At 51.9% G+C, this 15,634-nt stretch overlaps 1 protein-coding gene across 1 annotated transcript; it reads right to left on the reverse strand.

Moving 5' to 3' along the window:
• Positions 1-3,686: 3,686 nt before the first annotated feature.
• On the reverse strand, positions 3,687-8,800 carry LOC309683182 (tektin-3-like; the record flags this gene model as incomplete). Its single annotated transcript, XM_082497383.1, has 7 exons — positions 3,687-3,903; positions 4,997-5,151; positions 5,979-6,201; positions 6,690-6,833; positions 7,083-7,153; positions 7,616-7,699; positions 8,243-8,800. The coding sequence occupies 7 exons, from the start codon at positions 8,798-8,800 to the stop codon at positions 3,687-3,689; spliced, it is 1,452 nt and encodes a 483-aa protein (XP_082353509.1).
• Positions 8,801-15,634: the final 6,834 nt, after the last annotated feature.

Raw genomic sequence — 15,634 nt, forward strand, 5'->3', positions numbered from 1 at the left:
GCAGCAGGGCTGCGGGAGGTGCCTTGGCCAGGGCCAGGAGACCCCCTTCTGGAGGCAGCAGGAGGAGGGACAGCCATGGGGCTGCCCTCCCGCTCCTCGGCAGCATGGCTGTCCTCGAGGCCCAGCAGACGGTGGGCCTCCGCGCTGCAGCGTTGCATGGCGACGTTGATAAGCTGCTGTACAAATGTCGCCGCGTGATCCTGGAGGCTGACCTGCAGCAGCCGGACCAGGACCTCTTCGTCCAGACCAAAGAAGCCCAGGACGGCCAGGATGAGGTCCTCCATCACAACGGCTGCTGAAGGCTCCTCGGCAAAGATCAGCCCCAGCTGCTGTTGGAGCCAGGGCAGAAAGCGTTGGAGGAGAGCTGGGTGGTCGTCAAAGAGGAACGCCCAGGTATGGGGCTGGAGGCCGCCCACCAGAGCCCTGGGCACCAACTCCACTGCCAGCGGCTGAGGTGTTACAGAGCGGCGAGGGGGGCTGTGGGTGTCTGGGTGCCTGGGCGCTCCTCCGGCCTGCCGGGTGCCAACTGGTGCGGGGGCTGAGGCAGATGACGCGATGGGAACCTCTTCGAAGTCATTGTCTGCCCTCACCGAGTGCACGATGGATCGCACTCTCCTCTTGCAGAGAGGGCACTCGGGCTTGCTGTTAGCCCAGCGCAGGATGCACTGGTAACAGAATTGGTGGAGGCATGGCATGGCATAGGCGGCATCGTCCCAGCTGTCCAGGCACACTGGGCAGTGGTTGTCCAGGTCCATTGCCATGCTCTCCACTCGCTGCATCGTGCTAGGGGGAGCTGGGGGTGACCAAGTGCTCCCTCCCTGTGGCGCTGCAGCAGCCGGTGTCAGGCTGGAAAAGGAAGAGAGGCTACGGTCACTGGCTGGCCTGAGGAGGGCTGGAAGAAATGCCCAGGTCCCTCAAGAAAGAAACCCTCCCAGCTCCCCAGGGTGCGGTGTCCCCACACAGCTCACCTCTGCTGCTGCGAGCGTGCCTCCTGACTGCCCCGGCTGCCTGAAGCTGACAGGGCCAGGGAAAATCCTTTGCGGGCTCTGGGGCACAGATGGAGAGCTGCCGCGAGCAACTAACTCCCCAGTCAGGACACCAGCGCCAAGGCTTGGCTCAACACTCCAGCCTCGCCAACTGCTCAGCTGGAATGCGGGTATGAACCAGCTGGATGGGACTCGGCGCCCGGATTTAAGCAGCGAGGGGCACGTGTTCACAATCCGTTGCTTGGTGACATCAGAGCCCATCCCTCGGTGACAACAGAACCCATCACTTGGAACGTCTTGCCAGCACTGCCTGGTGGCATCTCCTGAAAGTGGAGAGGTTCAGGCTGAAGAGCAGGAATCCAGAAGAAAATCCTTGTGAGACTCATAAAGCAGTGGAGTGGGTTGCCAGAGAGGCTGTGGGATCCCTGAGCCTGGAGGTCAATCCGTCCAGACCTGCGATGCCACACTCTAGAGCATCCAGGTCTATATTCCTTGTTGACCCTTCCCTGAGCCGTCTCCGAGTTGCACAAGAGGCCTCTTCCAGTAGGGGCACTTGAGTGGTTTGGTTGTTGGTATAACCCAGTGTGAAGGGGCAGATGTGAGCGTTGTTCACCCAGGCAGGGACCATCCGGGAGATATGCAGAGGCCTCCCAAAGCTGTGTCTTTTGTCCTCTGTCTCGGCTCGGGGAATTGTGTCCAGGCTGGGTGGAAATACACATTTAGCTGCTGGGAGGATAGGACAGCATGCACATGAAGGGGTGAAATCACTTTTATCTTGAAATAAAAATCTTCCTCCCCTCCTTGCTTTGAACTTTGCCACATTCTTGAGATTTGTTCCTACAGTTTGCACCAGAGGTTTTGGGCTCTATTGAATTTTATGGGAGCTGTGATAAAAATTTTGATTCTTTTCAAAACCATCATCATCCTTGCATGGCTGTTCATAGTGGATGCAATCTCACCTAACAGTATTATTGCAACTTCCTGTCTCGTCATGAACTAAACCCTCTTTCAGTGGAAAGACGCGTGCCTCTGTGCGTCAAGTCAAAATCTGTTAAAACCAATGTCTGAAGTCACTGGAACTGTATCAAAGAAGTGCTATTTCTGCCCATTGATTAGGAGGAGAAGCAGATCATGAACTCAGAGGTCAGGGTTTGCAGTGCACCCGCCTCAACAAAGCTTCAGATCACCTTCACTGTTTTGTGTAATTGCTCTTCCAAAGAGAAACAATCGTCTGCTAATACCAAATCAGCATTGATACTAGCCCAGATGGCCTCAGCTGTCCCGACTTGGCCTGGTCCTTTCCAAACCTTTACATAATCACGGGGTGTATTTTAGACTAATGTAAATATGTTGATAGCAACACACAATGAGCAGTGCCTCTTCAGCTGCTTCCAGTAGCTACTGTGTGCCCAGGAGAAGAGCAGAGGAGCTGAGGACAAGAGCTCGGCTTTCAAAACCTGACAAGATAGCTGCCTTAAAGACTGTGCTTAATGACTAAAAACTCTGACTGTGTTTTTCGTGAACTCAGTGAGCAGCTGTGAAACTGAGGGCTTATGGGACATAGGGCCACCAGGCCTGAGTGCTCTGCACTTTGAATTGCAGTCATTTTGCATGAGGTTATGCAAAGAGAAGAATATGCTCTCCTGCGATGCAAAACTATGTTATAGTGTGTCCTGCTTTGAGCGACACAGGACTAACTTCTCTTCTAATAGTTGGGAAGCCTGCACTTTTAGAAGACTCCAGTGTCTGAACTTGTGAAAATATGTACTTTATAGCTGGCTATGGTGTGTGGGTTTCAAGGTCTCAGAGATTTTGAGCTTGCCAGGCGCAGGGATGAGGAGGAGTGAGACGTGAGCACTTGACCCAAGCTGGCCGGCAAGATTATTTCATACCATACAAGATTATTTTCATATCATGAACATGAATGACATAAATTGGTCCAAACCCTTATTCTTCCGATGGGATGTCTGCTTCCTCCCTGGGCCCCAGCTTAAGGATATTACTAGGAAACTTCCAAGCCTGGTACGGCCCACCGACTATTACCCATTACTGCTCTTCCGTGTGTGTGGTGGTGAAGCTGCAACATGTCCTCCTATGGCGATCAAAGGGGGAAGAAGGTCTTTGCTCACTAGCTATCAGGGCTACCGGACAGCGCTTAAAACGAGGCTTGAAGGGAGAGGGGGACAATATCAGGCTTGCCCGTGACAAGCTGTGAGATGACACGCCAAGGTTAGAGGGACAGGGTGCTAGCGAGGGCCCACAGGCTGTTGCTCTGAGATGTGCTGGCTACGCTGCAGGACACCTGAAGTCTTCCAGCGATGAGGCAAGAAGGAAACACCATGGAATGAAAGGGTGTTCCTCTAAGAAGGTGATAAGAAGGTGCCTCAAAAGGAGGCAGACACGACAGTTTTTCTCCTAAAATCACCGACTGAGAGGGTAGGACTGAATCCCCGTGGGTGGATTTACTCTTAGTCGCATACAAAGTATTTTCAGTGACTTTCTGGCACACCGTGAAAGTACAGTGGAAAGAGAAAAACCAAAGGCAAAAAAAATACCGGTAGACCGTATAACACACAAACAGATCATTTAATTTCTACTCATGGCTTTCACCAGGAAGTGAAACTCTAATCAAGTATTTCCAAAGCATCTTAGCCAAACTGGGAATCCCTCACACAACAGATTCAGTGAGTTCAGCTGAGCCTAAATGGAACCCAGCAGCCGCACAGTGCTGGGAAAGGTCTTGCGCATGCCCATGCACTTCTCCTCATCAATGAAGAGTGTGTTGGCTTTGACGGCCAGGTCATGCTGCAAGACCGACTTGGTATGAACCAGCATTTGCAGGGTGTCCTCGGTGTCTCTCAGGCGCTGCTGGAGGCTCTGGACCGTCTCGTTGATTTTGTGGACCTCGTTGACAAGGCTGGAAAACAGCAAGAAACCCTGGTTAACAGTGCCATCGTGGGGGTGGTTTCTAGCGTGGCATTGCTGAAGGGCCCCTTGGTCACAGGATTTCCCCCTTCAGCGTGCTCAGACTAACTCAGACCCCCTGTTTCTGGCAGACGCATGGGAAAGCTGAGGGCAGAGTTCCTCCAGACCTCAGCGGGGAGGCATGGTTAAGTCTGCTCAAAGGCTTTGGCAATGCGCAGCCGCCTCTCCCAGAGCAGCTCAGGCCAGCAAGAAGAGGGATGAGCAGGTGTGGTTTCCTGTTCCTGCTTGGTTTGGGGGGTTTGTTGGCTCCCCCTCCTGGATTTCCCTGTGCAGGCATCCTCCCCATGCCCACAGATGCACACAAAGAAAACAGGACATCTGGGAGAGGCTAAAAGTGAATGTGAAACAAGGGGAGGATGGAAAAAACCCTTGTTGTACGAGATGCTGCAAAGGCTGTGGGGCTGGGTTTCAATTGCTCTGAAAAGGCTTCAGCTGGAGTCTTGCCCAACGGGCTCCCAGGAGGGGTGAACTTTGGGGTGCCTCAGAGGGGGTGCTGCTGGGCGCTCAGGCCAGCCTACTCCTCCACAGCTCCTCGGCGTGCAATCCCAAACAGACCACTGTGTCCTTGAAAGGATTTCCAGTGTCCTCGGAGAAGGTGAGGACAGCCCTTTCTGCTTCTCCATAGGGGGCACCCTTCCTTGCAGTTCCCCAAAAGGAAGGGCCTAAGGGATCTCAGCAGGATCCTGTTGGAGAGTAAAGGGCTCGTCCTTCAAAACTGAGCACATCCAACTGCCGGGAAGCAGGCTGGAGAGAAGATGGGGCTTACCCAAGCGGGAAGAATCCATCCCCTCATGGGGTGCCATCAGGCTATACCCGGCCATGGTGTACAGCCTCCTTTGTGGGCGCAGAGCTCTCCCAGCACCCAAAGGCTGCAATACCTGCTCATTGCTTTTGATTATAGCAGTGCGCTTATGGAAGGACTGTTGAAAGAAAAGCCCATGCTTAATTTTTCATGCAGTGCTACCCCCGGGTGCTACCAGCCGTAACTCCTCAAGGAGCCCACCAGACCCACGCTCCTGCCTTACCGCAGCTGGGCAGTGTCCCGGCACAGCTCCACGTTTGGTCTGCGTGTGCGCTCGTCCAGCTGGCTCTGAGCCACTTTTAAGGGAGGCCCTTGGTCCCTAATGGCCTTTTGGATGGCTTCCATGGTCTTCTCCACCTGGAAGATTTCCTGCAGCATCTGGCGTAAAAAAGAAACCCATGCACAAATTAAAAAGTATCTTCTCAAGTGACAACATAATTACCCTTTCCTCTTGTCCATCTGCAGAACAAAACAAGTTCAATAAGCAGACCCTGGGCTCAGACCCCTGTCATTCTGCTACACATCAAGGCGCAGAGCCAAGAGTAATTTTTCTTCAGGGAAAAACCTCTCTTGGCTCTTGCTGTCACATCAGAGGAGGTTTTGGAGCACTGATGGACCTATTGAATTCCCAGCTTCCCAAAATTACCGCTTGCTGGAACTAATCATCCATCAACAGTAACTCAGAGAGGGAAGGTTCTTCATGGATCCTCACTGAAAGACGTGGCATCAGCTCGCAGTGCTGCAAGCCCCGTCTTCCCTCAGTTACTCAATACAGTGTGGGGCCCATTTCAGGAAGCTTTCTATGAGACCCACAGCTCTGAGGCAGGTGTCCATCACTGATTTCCACTGACTCTGCTTGGCAAAGCAAACACACGCATGCCCGTGCAGCAGCCCCAGAGCACGGAGAGTGAAAGCACGTCCTTGGAGGAGAAGCAAGCCTGCAACCCCCCCAGCAGGCAGCCCAGCAGAGGCCCAGCAAGGCCGTTCTGGAGGGCAGCCAGCGCTTCTGAAGGAACTACCAGGAGATGCAACCAGCATTGGCATTTTCTGCTGGCAATCCCTGTGCTTCCAGGCTGCCAGTGAGGATGCCCTAGCAAAAACAGACCCCTTGAGATGAAATTACGGTGCCAACTCCTAAGGGTCCCACCTCAGGGGTGTCACTAGGAAGTGACAGTGACACACCGAAAGGGAGGGGTTCCGACTACCTTGGCCAGGTGGGTCCGGATCTTGCTCTTGGCATCGGCTGTCTCGCTGATGCGTTTGGTGAAGGCGATGTTCACCCTGTTGAACTGGCTCCGCATCTCGTTTGCCACCACCACCAGCAGGTTCTCGATGTTGTCCCGCAGCTTGGAGGAGGCCGCCCGTTGGCTCTGTGAGCGGAGGATGTTGTCGTCTGTGATCTTGGCCCAAGAGTCCGGCACCGAGATCCTTCAGGAGGTGAGGGGGAAGAAGAGGCCCCGGTAAGCCCGTAGTGCTGAAGCTGGACGTGGGCAGGCATGAAGCCTGCCTGGGAGCAGCACTGATTAAATGTATCTGAAATCTCCGTCTTTAATTTGAGCATAGGTTGTGGTTTAACTCTGGCCAGCAGCTAGGACCACACAGCCACTCTCAATGGAGGGGAAAGAGAAAGAACAGGACTCACGGGTGGAGATAGAGACAGTTTAATAGAACAACAACAGAAAATAAGAATGAGAAGAAGACTACGAGTAAGGGTAAGAATAAAGGTATGGTTAACAATAACAATAACAGTAAGAATAACAATAAGCAGAGAGAAACGGTCCCACTCAGGCAGCTGTCTCCAGGCGGGATGGACGTGCCTTGACAGTGGGCTGGGGACAAGCAGCTCCCTGCCAGGGAGAGGCACCGTGCATCCCGGGCACAGCTTGCTGCTGGCGTGCCGCCCAGCGTGCACTCACGTGGCATCAACCCGCTCCACCGCTGGGTAGTAGCTGATGCCGTGGGAGGTGCTCCTCAGGTGGTGACACTTGTCATCGATGCGGTGGGCCGCCTGCTTGTGGGCCAGGTCCCTCTCCAGCTCGTGCTGGGCCGCCCTGTTGGACCTTCAACATGCAAACAACAGCCATCGCTGGGGATGTTCAGGTGGAAGGGCTTCCTCCCCGCTCCAGTTCCCCGCAGCTCCCTCCCACGCAGCTCTGTCCTCCCATGAGCATCACTGCCCACTTCCCGGGGAGCCCGCCTGGCTTTTCCATCTGCAGGGTGTGGGGAGAGGTCGGGGTCTGCTGGGGGTCCACATCACAACTGCAAATGCACATCAGCCCTACAGCATGACATAAGGAGCTCCTCCTTACGCGAGCTGGGCTTTGGCTTCATCCAGGTACCGCTGCATCTTCTCCTGGCACGACCTGATGACATTGACTTCCTGGGTAAAGGACACATGGCCCCATCATCAGTGTCTGTACTCAGTTGTCCTGATGCCACTCGTCCCCTCAGACCTCCCCAACCCTGCACACAGCAAGAACTTGCCTGCTTGTCTTTCTGCCCAGAGTAAACAGGCAGGGAGTGGAGAAAGTGCCCCCAAACTGCGTGCATGTCTTTAGTGCACTACTCCCTGAAGATGGTCACAGAACCCCCACACGCTACCCAAACACGCAGCTACTCTTCAGCTATTCCTTCCTCTGTACGGCCAAGTCATACCCACACGGCGTGGGCATGCTGCTGCCTGGGGGAACCCCATCCCGTGGCCCAGCAGGTTTTGGGGGGGTTGAAGAGCTGAGCACCTCCCCAGCGGTAAGGAGCCAGGTAGGGAAGAAGGCTGCAAAGCCTCAGTAGGGCAGTTTAGGTAAAACTGGCTTTAACACATGATCTGGGTGGCCCAACTTACCGTGAAGAGCTCTTTCTCCACATCATCATGGACGAGGTCAATGCCCATCCTCTTCTCCCGCTGAAGCAAGCACTGCTGAGCGACCTGTTGGGGACATGCCATCACTGTTGGGTGCAGGGGCAGGATTCTCTATAGAGAGAGTCCCCGTCTCAAGAAATGGAAGAAAAGAAATTCTAGGCGGGCACAGAGGGGACACCAGGGGAACAAAGTGCCCAGGGCGGCTGCTTCAGCTGACAACAAGAAACCGAACTGCACCGTATGCATCAAATCAACATGAGGAAGCACGCGTGTCCCAGCTGCAACCAGAGCTGTGGCACAGGCACCTGTGTCAGCCTTGATGCTGACCTCCCCAGGGTGTTGTAGGAAGACATGGGCTTCTGTCTCCCAGTCCAGGAATTTGGATGTTCCGCCTACACAAATATTTGGTTAAGCAAATAGAATTGTGATGAGCTCATAACGGGCTGATAGGGGATGCAGCAGATGGGAAGACATTGCAAACTTAACTTATGGTCTCTTCATAAAAACTCTCTAGGTCTTGCGGAGCTGCAGTGGAACTTAGACATTTGAATGGCTGCAGTTGTTCCAGCAGTAGGCTACAGCTTGCAGCCCACTGGACAGAGTGCTTACCTGGAGAGGGGCCTCCGTCTCAGCCAAGGCCCTTTCTAGTCTCTTCTTCATGTCTGTGAGCGTGTTGGTCTCCCCGATCATCTCATCCAGCTCACGGCAGAGCTCCCCTTTCCAAAACTCAATAGCATTCACACGTCCTCCCAGGCTTTTGGTGCTTTCTTCTTGTGTTTTCTTTGTCTGCTGGTATTTATCCCCAATCATGCGGGTGGTATCAACTCTCAGAGCCTCCGCATTGTGCCGGGAAGTCTCTGACTCTTTGTACTTGGTCAGGTTGGACCTGTACCAGTCGTCAGGGGTGTAGCGGGTGAAGAGGGTTGTTCTGTTGGAAATGTAAGGGAGTTTCTCGCTGGTGGTCATCCCCTGGGAAGTTTTGGAAAAGGGAGCCAAAGCTGGTTTGATGGCATCTCTTTTAGAGTAGGTGCTGGGCATCCAGGGGAGGCTGGAGCTCTGAGGCAACGGGTAGTACGGGAAACGGTCCTTATAGCTGGCAGTCATGGTGTTGATGGCAGGCAGAACCTTGGCACGTCTTGCCGTTAAGCGAGAGCCGACAGCCTCCATTCCTGACCACTGCTCTTCAAGTACTTGTCCTGCACAGAGGAGGAGATAGAAGACAACTTCCCTCAGTCAGCACCTGCACTTGCCTTCCTTCTTACAGCAACACATGCAGCTTCTAACACAAACAGCAACGCACACAGCACCCACAGGTCACCTGTACAGGCCTAAAACTCTTGAAAGCAAATGCCTTCTCACAGCACCCCAAGCATTTGTATCTGGAAAGGGATTTGAATTTGTTTAGTATCTAGCCTCAAGTATTGAAATGCGGAGAAAAGCAAAGCATGGCTGCTCAGGAGAATGACAGATATTAGCCTTCATTCTCCTCAAATCTGTCAATCCCGTGAAAGTGTAGCTGGTGATTGTCTTGTATTCATTGGCTTCTTTGGCTGGCGTATGTGCTGATCTTCTAGTACTCCAGATGTCCTTTTCTCTTTCAAAGTGCCCTTTCCAGCCCCGATAGCTGCGCCCCTTTGGACCAACCCAGTGTGATTGGTGGGTCAGGGACTCAATCCTCACCCCCCACCTTCACTTGCATTGATGCTTTGCAGATCTATATCCAAATTTGACCCCCCTCCAGCTATTTCAGTCTCAAGAGAACAGCCCTCTCTTGACTTGCAAAGGAAGAAAAATGCCTACGCCTCACCTGACGTAAAATCGATGCACTTGGAAAGGAGAAATCCCAGACAGTCTTTTCAGAGGGGTGTGTAAACAGCAGCCTTGCAGGAGCCCTAGGAGGAATGGCCACACGTGAAGATTTTGCTACCGAGAACTGCATACGGCATTGTGGGTGCTACTGCTCTTTTCAGATTCAGGGTATCAGTCAGTTGTTGTCAGAAACATCATGCAGAGGGCCAGCAAATGTCCCTAACACACCGCATCTGAGGCCAAACCCTCAGGAGGCGACTCAGGAGGTACCCCATCCCCTCCCCACAGCTCCCAGCCTGGCTCAGAGCCCAGTGAAAGGTGAGGACACTGGTGTGCTGCAACAAGATGCCTGGGTGGGAGTGGGGTTTGACACAAAGCATGTGCTCAATCCCATCTGTTACAGCGTGAAAGCCACTTGAGTCCTTCAAAAATGGGAAGTTTGCATAAAAAATACTTTCCCATAATGGTACATACTCACCCGAAACCTCCAGAGGCTTGGGAGTGCCCGGGAGGGCGGCTACTCCCTGCTGTGCTGTGGGGTTCGGTGGCAGCACTGCCAGACACTGCAGCGTCCCCAGTGCCCTGTGTGACACAGAACCAGGGCAGCGTTGCCAGGGGCGCAGGGCGCTCAGGGACCGGGTTCTGCCTGGGCAGCTCCCTGCAGCCGCTATGGCAACCTGATGCAGCCCTTTGGTGCCCGGTGCTCTTGATGGGCAACCCGGGGCCACCCGTGGGCAGCTCAGTGCAGACTCCGGGCAACCAGACTGCCTTTGCTGGGACAATTGATCCCGTCCCTGGACAACTCCCGCTGCCATCCATGGGCAACCCAGTACAGCCTTTGGGCGTCTGCTCCGGCCAATCAAGGGGACTTGTCTCCAACTTTTGATAACACCCATCAGGCCAACTGTCAGCACCCCTGTGCCCCATTGTCCCCAGAAGAAACATTTTCATTTCCTTCATGTTACCACTTGAGGTTAACTGTGAGCTATGTATATGGCTCATCAAATACTCAGGCTGATACAGCTGTCTTCTCATTGCCGCCTTTGGTTTCCTCCTGTTTTCCCACCTATTGCAGCTGCACACTGAGACCGGACCAAATGTTTTACAGCTTCTCAGGGGTGCACTGACACCCTGCCCCACCGCTCCTGCTTTCTGTGCACACGTACACACGGAGCCGGCCTCCATGAGAAAGCAATGCCTCTGCTGCCAAAGATCTGAGATAGAGAAGAACTCCAACTGTTTTCTGTATACAAAGGTTAGCACACTTTGATTTCACTTTAAATACATGTCTTGCTTTAGTCGGGTTAAAATCGACTTCATGGCACAGGGAAACCAGTCAAATTCACAAGCTACGGGACTGTCGTGGTTTAGGCCAAAATCCACTACTGGGGACCTGTGGCACCCCAGATGGCACCGACAGATGCTCCCCTCTACCCCTCTTCAAAGAGAGAGGCAGAGGAGGAAAAAGAGACTTATGAGTTTAGAAGGAACTAAAGTACTTTAATGAAGTATTAATAATAAAAGAAAAGAAAAAATGAAAAATAGACACAAAACCCTATCAAGCTCCCGAGATGACAATGACGTCACCGGCTGGCACTGGGGCAGTCCCAGGCTGGACGCAGTGACGGACGGGAACTGGATTCCGGATCTGGATTCAGAATCGGGATCACAGGCAGATGAACAGAGTCCTCCTCAGACGTCGGCCGTTGAAGGAAGAGCTGCCCCTTTGATCCCTCAGCTTTTATACTGAGCATGAGGCAGATGGGATGGAATACCCTGTTGGTGAGTTTTGGGTCACCTGTCCTGTCCGCTTCTCCCTGCAGGTGGGACTCCACTATGCTTTTCCGCTTCCGACCCTCCAACGGGGCAAATAACAAAGTTGGTTGGCCTTGGGGGTTATAGCAATAAGTATAAGCAGGAGCCTCTCTGCATACCATGTCTGGGCATCAGCTACAAACAAGTGGTCTTATCACTCTGAGAGAGTGAACGCTGTCTGCACAATATGCAGTTAATTTCAGTAGTTAGAAGAGGCCCAGCTAACAAGCGAAGTTACTGAACAAAATTGGTTCTGTTTTACCTCAAACCAGGACATTCCACCCCTTATTCCATACCATTTGCATCTTGCTCAGATTACTATTACTTTTATCTATCAAATTTACACACACACAGATTATATATATGAGATGGATACATGCAGGTCACTCATCTATGGTTTACATTTACCTACAAAAGTTATATGCAAAAGTCCATTTAGTTCATGATTGCAGGATCTCATCTCAGGGCAGGAAAGATGGTACGAAATTCACTCTGGTTTGTGCCCACGGATAGCATGTTCATCTTGAAGAGCTTGCTGGATGCCACTTGATGAAGCTATCTCAGGTTTCATCACCTCTCTATTATCCTGAAAAGCACGTATGGAACACTGTTAGTATTATGTAGTGATCAGCATCATACTGCTCAGGATTGAGTATTCTCACCAAGGGTTAAATTCCCTTGAGGTACACATTGACCTTCTCCATCCTTCAGCATCACCCACCAAGTACATCCAGGTCCTTGAGCAAAAACAGTCCCACGAATGGGTTTGCTTTTGCCTGAAGCAGGAAAAACCCAAACAGTTTTCCCTAACAAATTCCTTCCATGCACCACAGGGACTTGATCCCCTTCTACAGTATGTAAAAGGTCTGATTGAGCAGGACCAGCTCGATTGATGGATCCCCTGGTGTTAACTAGCCGGGTAGCTTGCTCTAAATGCTTGTCCCAATTTTTAAAGGTTCCACCCCTCCTATTGCTTTTAGGGTGGTTTTTAACAGTCCATTGTATCGCTCAATCTTCCCAGAAGCTGGTGCATGATAGGGGATAGGATATATCCACTCTACGCCATCTTCTTTTGCCCAATTACTTATAAGATTGTTTTCAAAATGAGTCCCGTTGTCTGACTCAATTCTTTCTGGGCCGCCATGTCGCCACACGACTTGCTTTTCAAGGCCCAGGATAGTATTCCGGGCAGTGGCATGGGGTACGGCAGAGCTTTCCAACCATCCGGTGCTTGCTTCCACCATTGTAAGCACATAGCGCTTACCCTGGCGAGTTTGAGGGAGCGTGATGTAATCAGTTTGCCAAGCCTCCCCATACCTATATTTCAGCCACTGTCCCCCATACCACAAAGGTTTTAACCATTTAGCTTGCTTGATTTCGGCGCATGTTTCACAGTCGCGGATAACCTGCGCAATAGTGTCCATGGTTAAATCCACCCCTCGGTCATGGGCCCATTTATATGTTGCATCCCTTCCTTGATGACCGGAAGTGTCACGGGCCCACTGAGCTAAGAATAGTTCACATTTATGTTCCCAGTCCAAGTCTGAGCTAAGAATAGTTCACCTTTATGTTCCCAGTCCAAGTCTGTCTGGAAAATTTGAGCAGCCTGATCCGCTTGCTGATTGTTTTGATGTTCCTCGGTGGCCCGACTCATGGGTACGTGGGCATCTACGTGATGTACCTTTACGACTAGGTTCGCTAGCCGCTCAGCAATGTCTTGCCACAGCTCAGCAGCCCAGACGGGTTTATCTCTGCGCTGCCAGTTGCTCTGCTTCCACTGCTTTACCCACCCCCACAGAGCATTTGCCACCATCCATGAGTCAGTATAGAGATAGAGTATTGGACACTTTTCTCGTTCAGCAACATCTAACGCCAGCTGGATGGCTTTTACCTCTGCAAATTGACTCGATTCACCTTGTCCTTCAGCAGCTTCCGTGACTTGTCGTGTAGGACTCCACACAGCAGCTTTCCACCTTCCATGTTTTCCTAGAATACGACAAGACCCATCAGTAAACAAGGCATACTGTTTCTCATTATCTGACAGTTCATTATATGGTGCAGCTTCCTCAGCACGTGTCACCACCTCCTCTAGTGCCTTCCCCAAGTCTTTGCCTTCGGGCCAATTTGTGATGACTTCTACGATTCCTGGGCCATCTGGCTTTCCTATTCGAGCTCACTGCGTGATTAAGGCAACCCACTTACTCCAGGTAGCATCGGCGGCATGATGAGTAGAAGGAACTTTACCCTTGAACATCCAGCCCAGTACTGGTAATCGGGGCGCCAGGAGGAGCTGTGCCTCAGTACCAATTACTTCTGAAGCAGCTCTAACTCCTTCATATGCTGCCAAGATTTCTTTCTCAGTTGGAGCATAGTTGGCCTCGGAGCCTTTATATCCTCCACTCCAGAATCCTAGGGGTCGACCTCGAGTCTCCCCTGGTGCTTTCTGCCAGAGGCTCCAGGTAGGGCCATTGTCCCCGGCTGCAGTGTAGAGCGCATTTCTAATGTCCCGTCCAGTTTGGACTGCTCCAAGGGCTACTGCATGCACAATCTCTTGTTTAATTTGCTCAAAGGCTTGTCATTGCTCAGGGCCCCACAGAAACTCATTTTTCTTTCGAGCCACTTCATAGAGAGGTTTCACAATCTGGCTATAACCTGGAATATGCATTCTCCAGAAACCCACAACACCTAAAAAGGCTTGTCTTTCCTTTTTGTTAGTAGGTGGGGACATAGATGTTATTCCGTTAATCATATCCGTTGGGATCTGGTGACGGCCATCTTGCCACTTAATTCCCAAGAACTGGAGTTCTCGTGCAGGTCCCTTGACCTTACCTCCTTTAATGGCAAAACCTGCTTTCAGAAGAATCTTAATTATTTTCCTACCTTTGTGGAAAACTTCTTCCACCAAATTACCCCACACAATGATGTCATCGATGTATTGTAGGTGTTCTGGAGCTCCACCCTTCTCCAGTGCGGTCTGGATCAGTCCATGGCAAACAGTAGGGCTGTGTTTCCACCCCTGGGGCAGTCGATTCCAGGTGTACTGGACACCCCTCCAGGTGAAAGCAAACTGTGGCCTGCACTCTGCTGCTAAAGGAATAGAGAAAAAGGCATTAGCAATGTCAATTGTAGCATACCATTGGGCTGCCTTTGACTCCAGTTCATACTGAAGTTGTAGCATGTCTGGCACAGCAGCACTCAGTGGTGGTGTGACTTCATTCAGGCCACGACAGTCTACTGTTAATCTCCAGTCCCCCGTCAGACTTTCGCACTGGCCATAGAGGGCTGTTAAAGGGTGAGCGAGTTTTGCTGATCACTCCTTGGCTCTCTAGCCGGCGAATCAGGGGATGGATGGGAATCAGGGAGTCTCGGTTGGTGCGATACTGTCGTCGATGCACCGTGGCAGTAGCAATTGGCACCTGCTGATCTTCAACCCTCAGCAGTCCCACAACAGAAGGGTCATCTGAAAGACCGGGTAAGGTAGACAGCTGTGTAACATCCTCAGTGTCTACAGCTGCTATACCAAAAGCCCACCGATACCCTTTTTGGTCTTTAAAACACCCTCTCTTGAGGTAGTCTATGCCAAGGATGCACGGAGCATCTGGACCAGTAACAATGGGGTGTTTCTCCCATTTATTCCCAGGTAGGCTCACTTCAGCCTCTAATACAGTCAGTTCTTGAGATCCGCCTGTCACTCCAGACATGGTGACAGTTTCTGTCCCTTTATGATTCAAGGGCAATAGGGTACACTGTGCACCAGTGTCCACCAGGGCTTTATACTTTTGTGGCTCTGATGTGCCAGGCCATCGAATCCACACAGTCCAATAAATTCGGTTGTCCCTCTCCTCCTCCTGGCCGGAGGCAGGGCACCTCTAACGTTGACCGTAGTACCTACGATTATCAGATCGGTTCCTACCTGGTCCGTAGGATCGCCTACCGTAGGTCAGAGCAGCCTTCCTCCTGTAAGAATCCTTTCTTCTATCTGCTTCATTTTGCAACTCAAGCACCCGTGCCTGTAGGGCTGACGTAGGTTCTTCATCCCGTTTCTTCATGTCTTCTCCATATTCACAGAGGCAAAACCACAGGATATCTCGTATCGGGTTTGATTTCTCTTGAGTCAGAGGGTGTTTTTTCTCTTGAGTAGGAGGGCGTTTCTTCTTAGCAGCTGCAACATGGGTCTGTGCAGGGAAAGAAGGAGTTTTTCCTCCACCTTGGTTAGTTTATCAAACAGTTTATCAGTTTGCTCAACTCATCGGTTTGCTCATCAGTTTGCAGAAGGAGAGAACTCAAGGGATAAGGGGGAGTGGAGTCAGATCCCTCCTCGGAGAGGCAAGCGAAACCCCTCACAGCCCCCCTCACCATCCCAATTGCCCTTGCATA

The sequence above is a fragment of the Vanellus vanellus genome (assembly GCF_965231255.1).
Source record: "Vanellus vanellus genome assembly, chromosome: Z".
In the NCBI taxonomy this organism is placed as follows: domain Eukaryota; kingdom Metazoa; phylum Chordata; class Aves; order Charadriiformes; family Charadriidae; genus Vanellus; species Vanellus vanellus.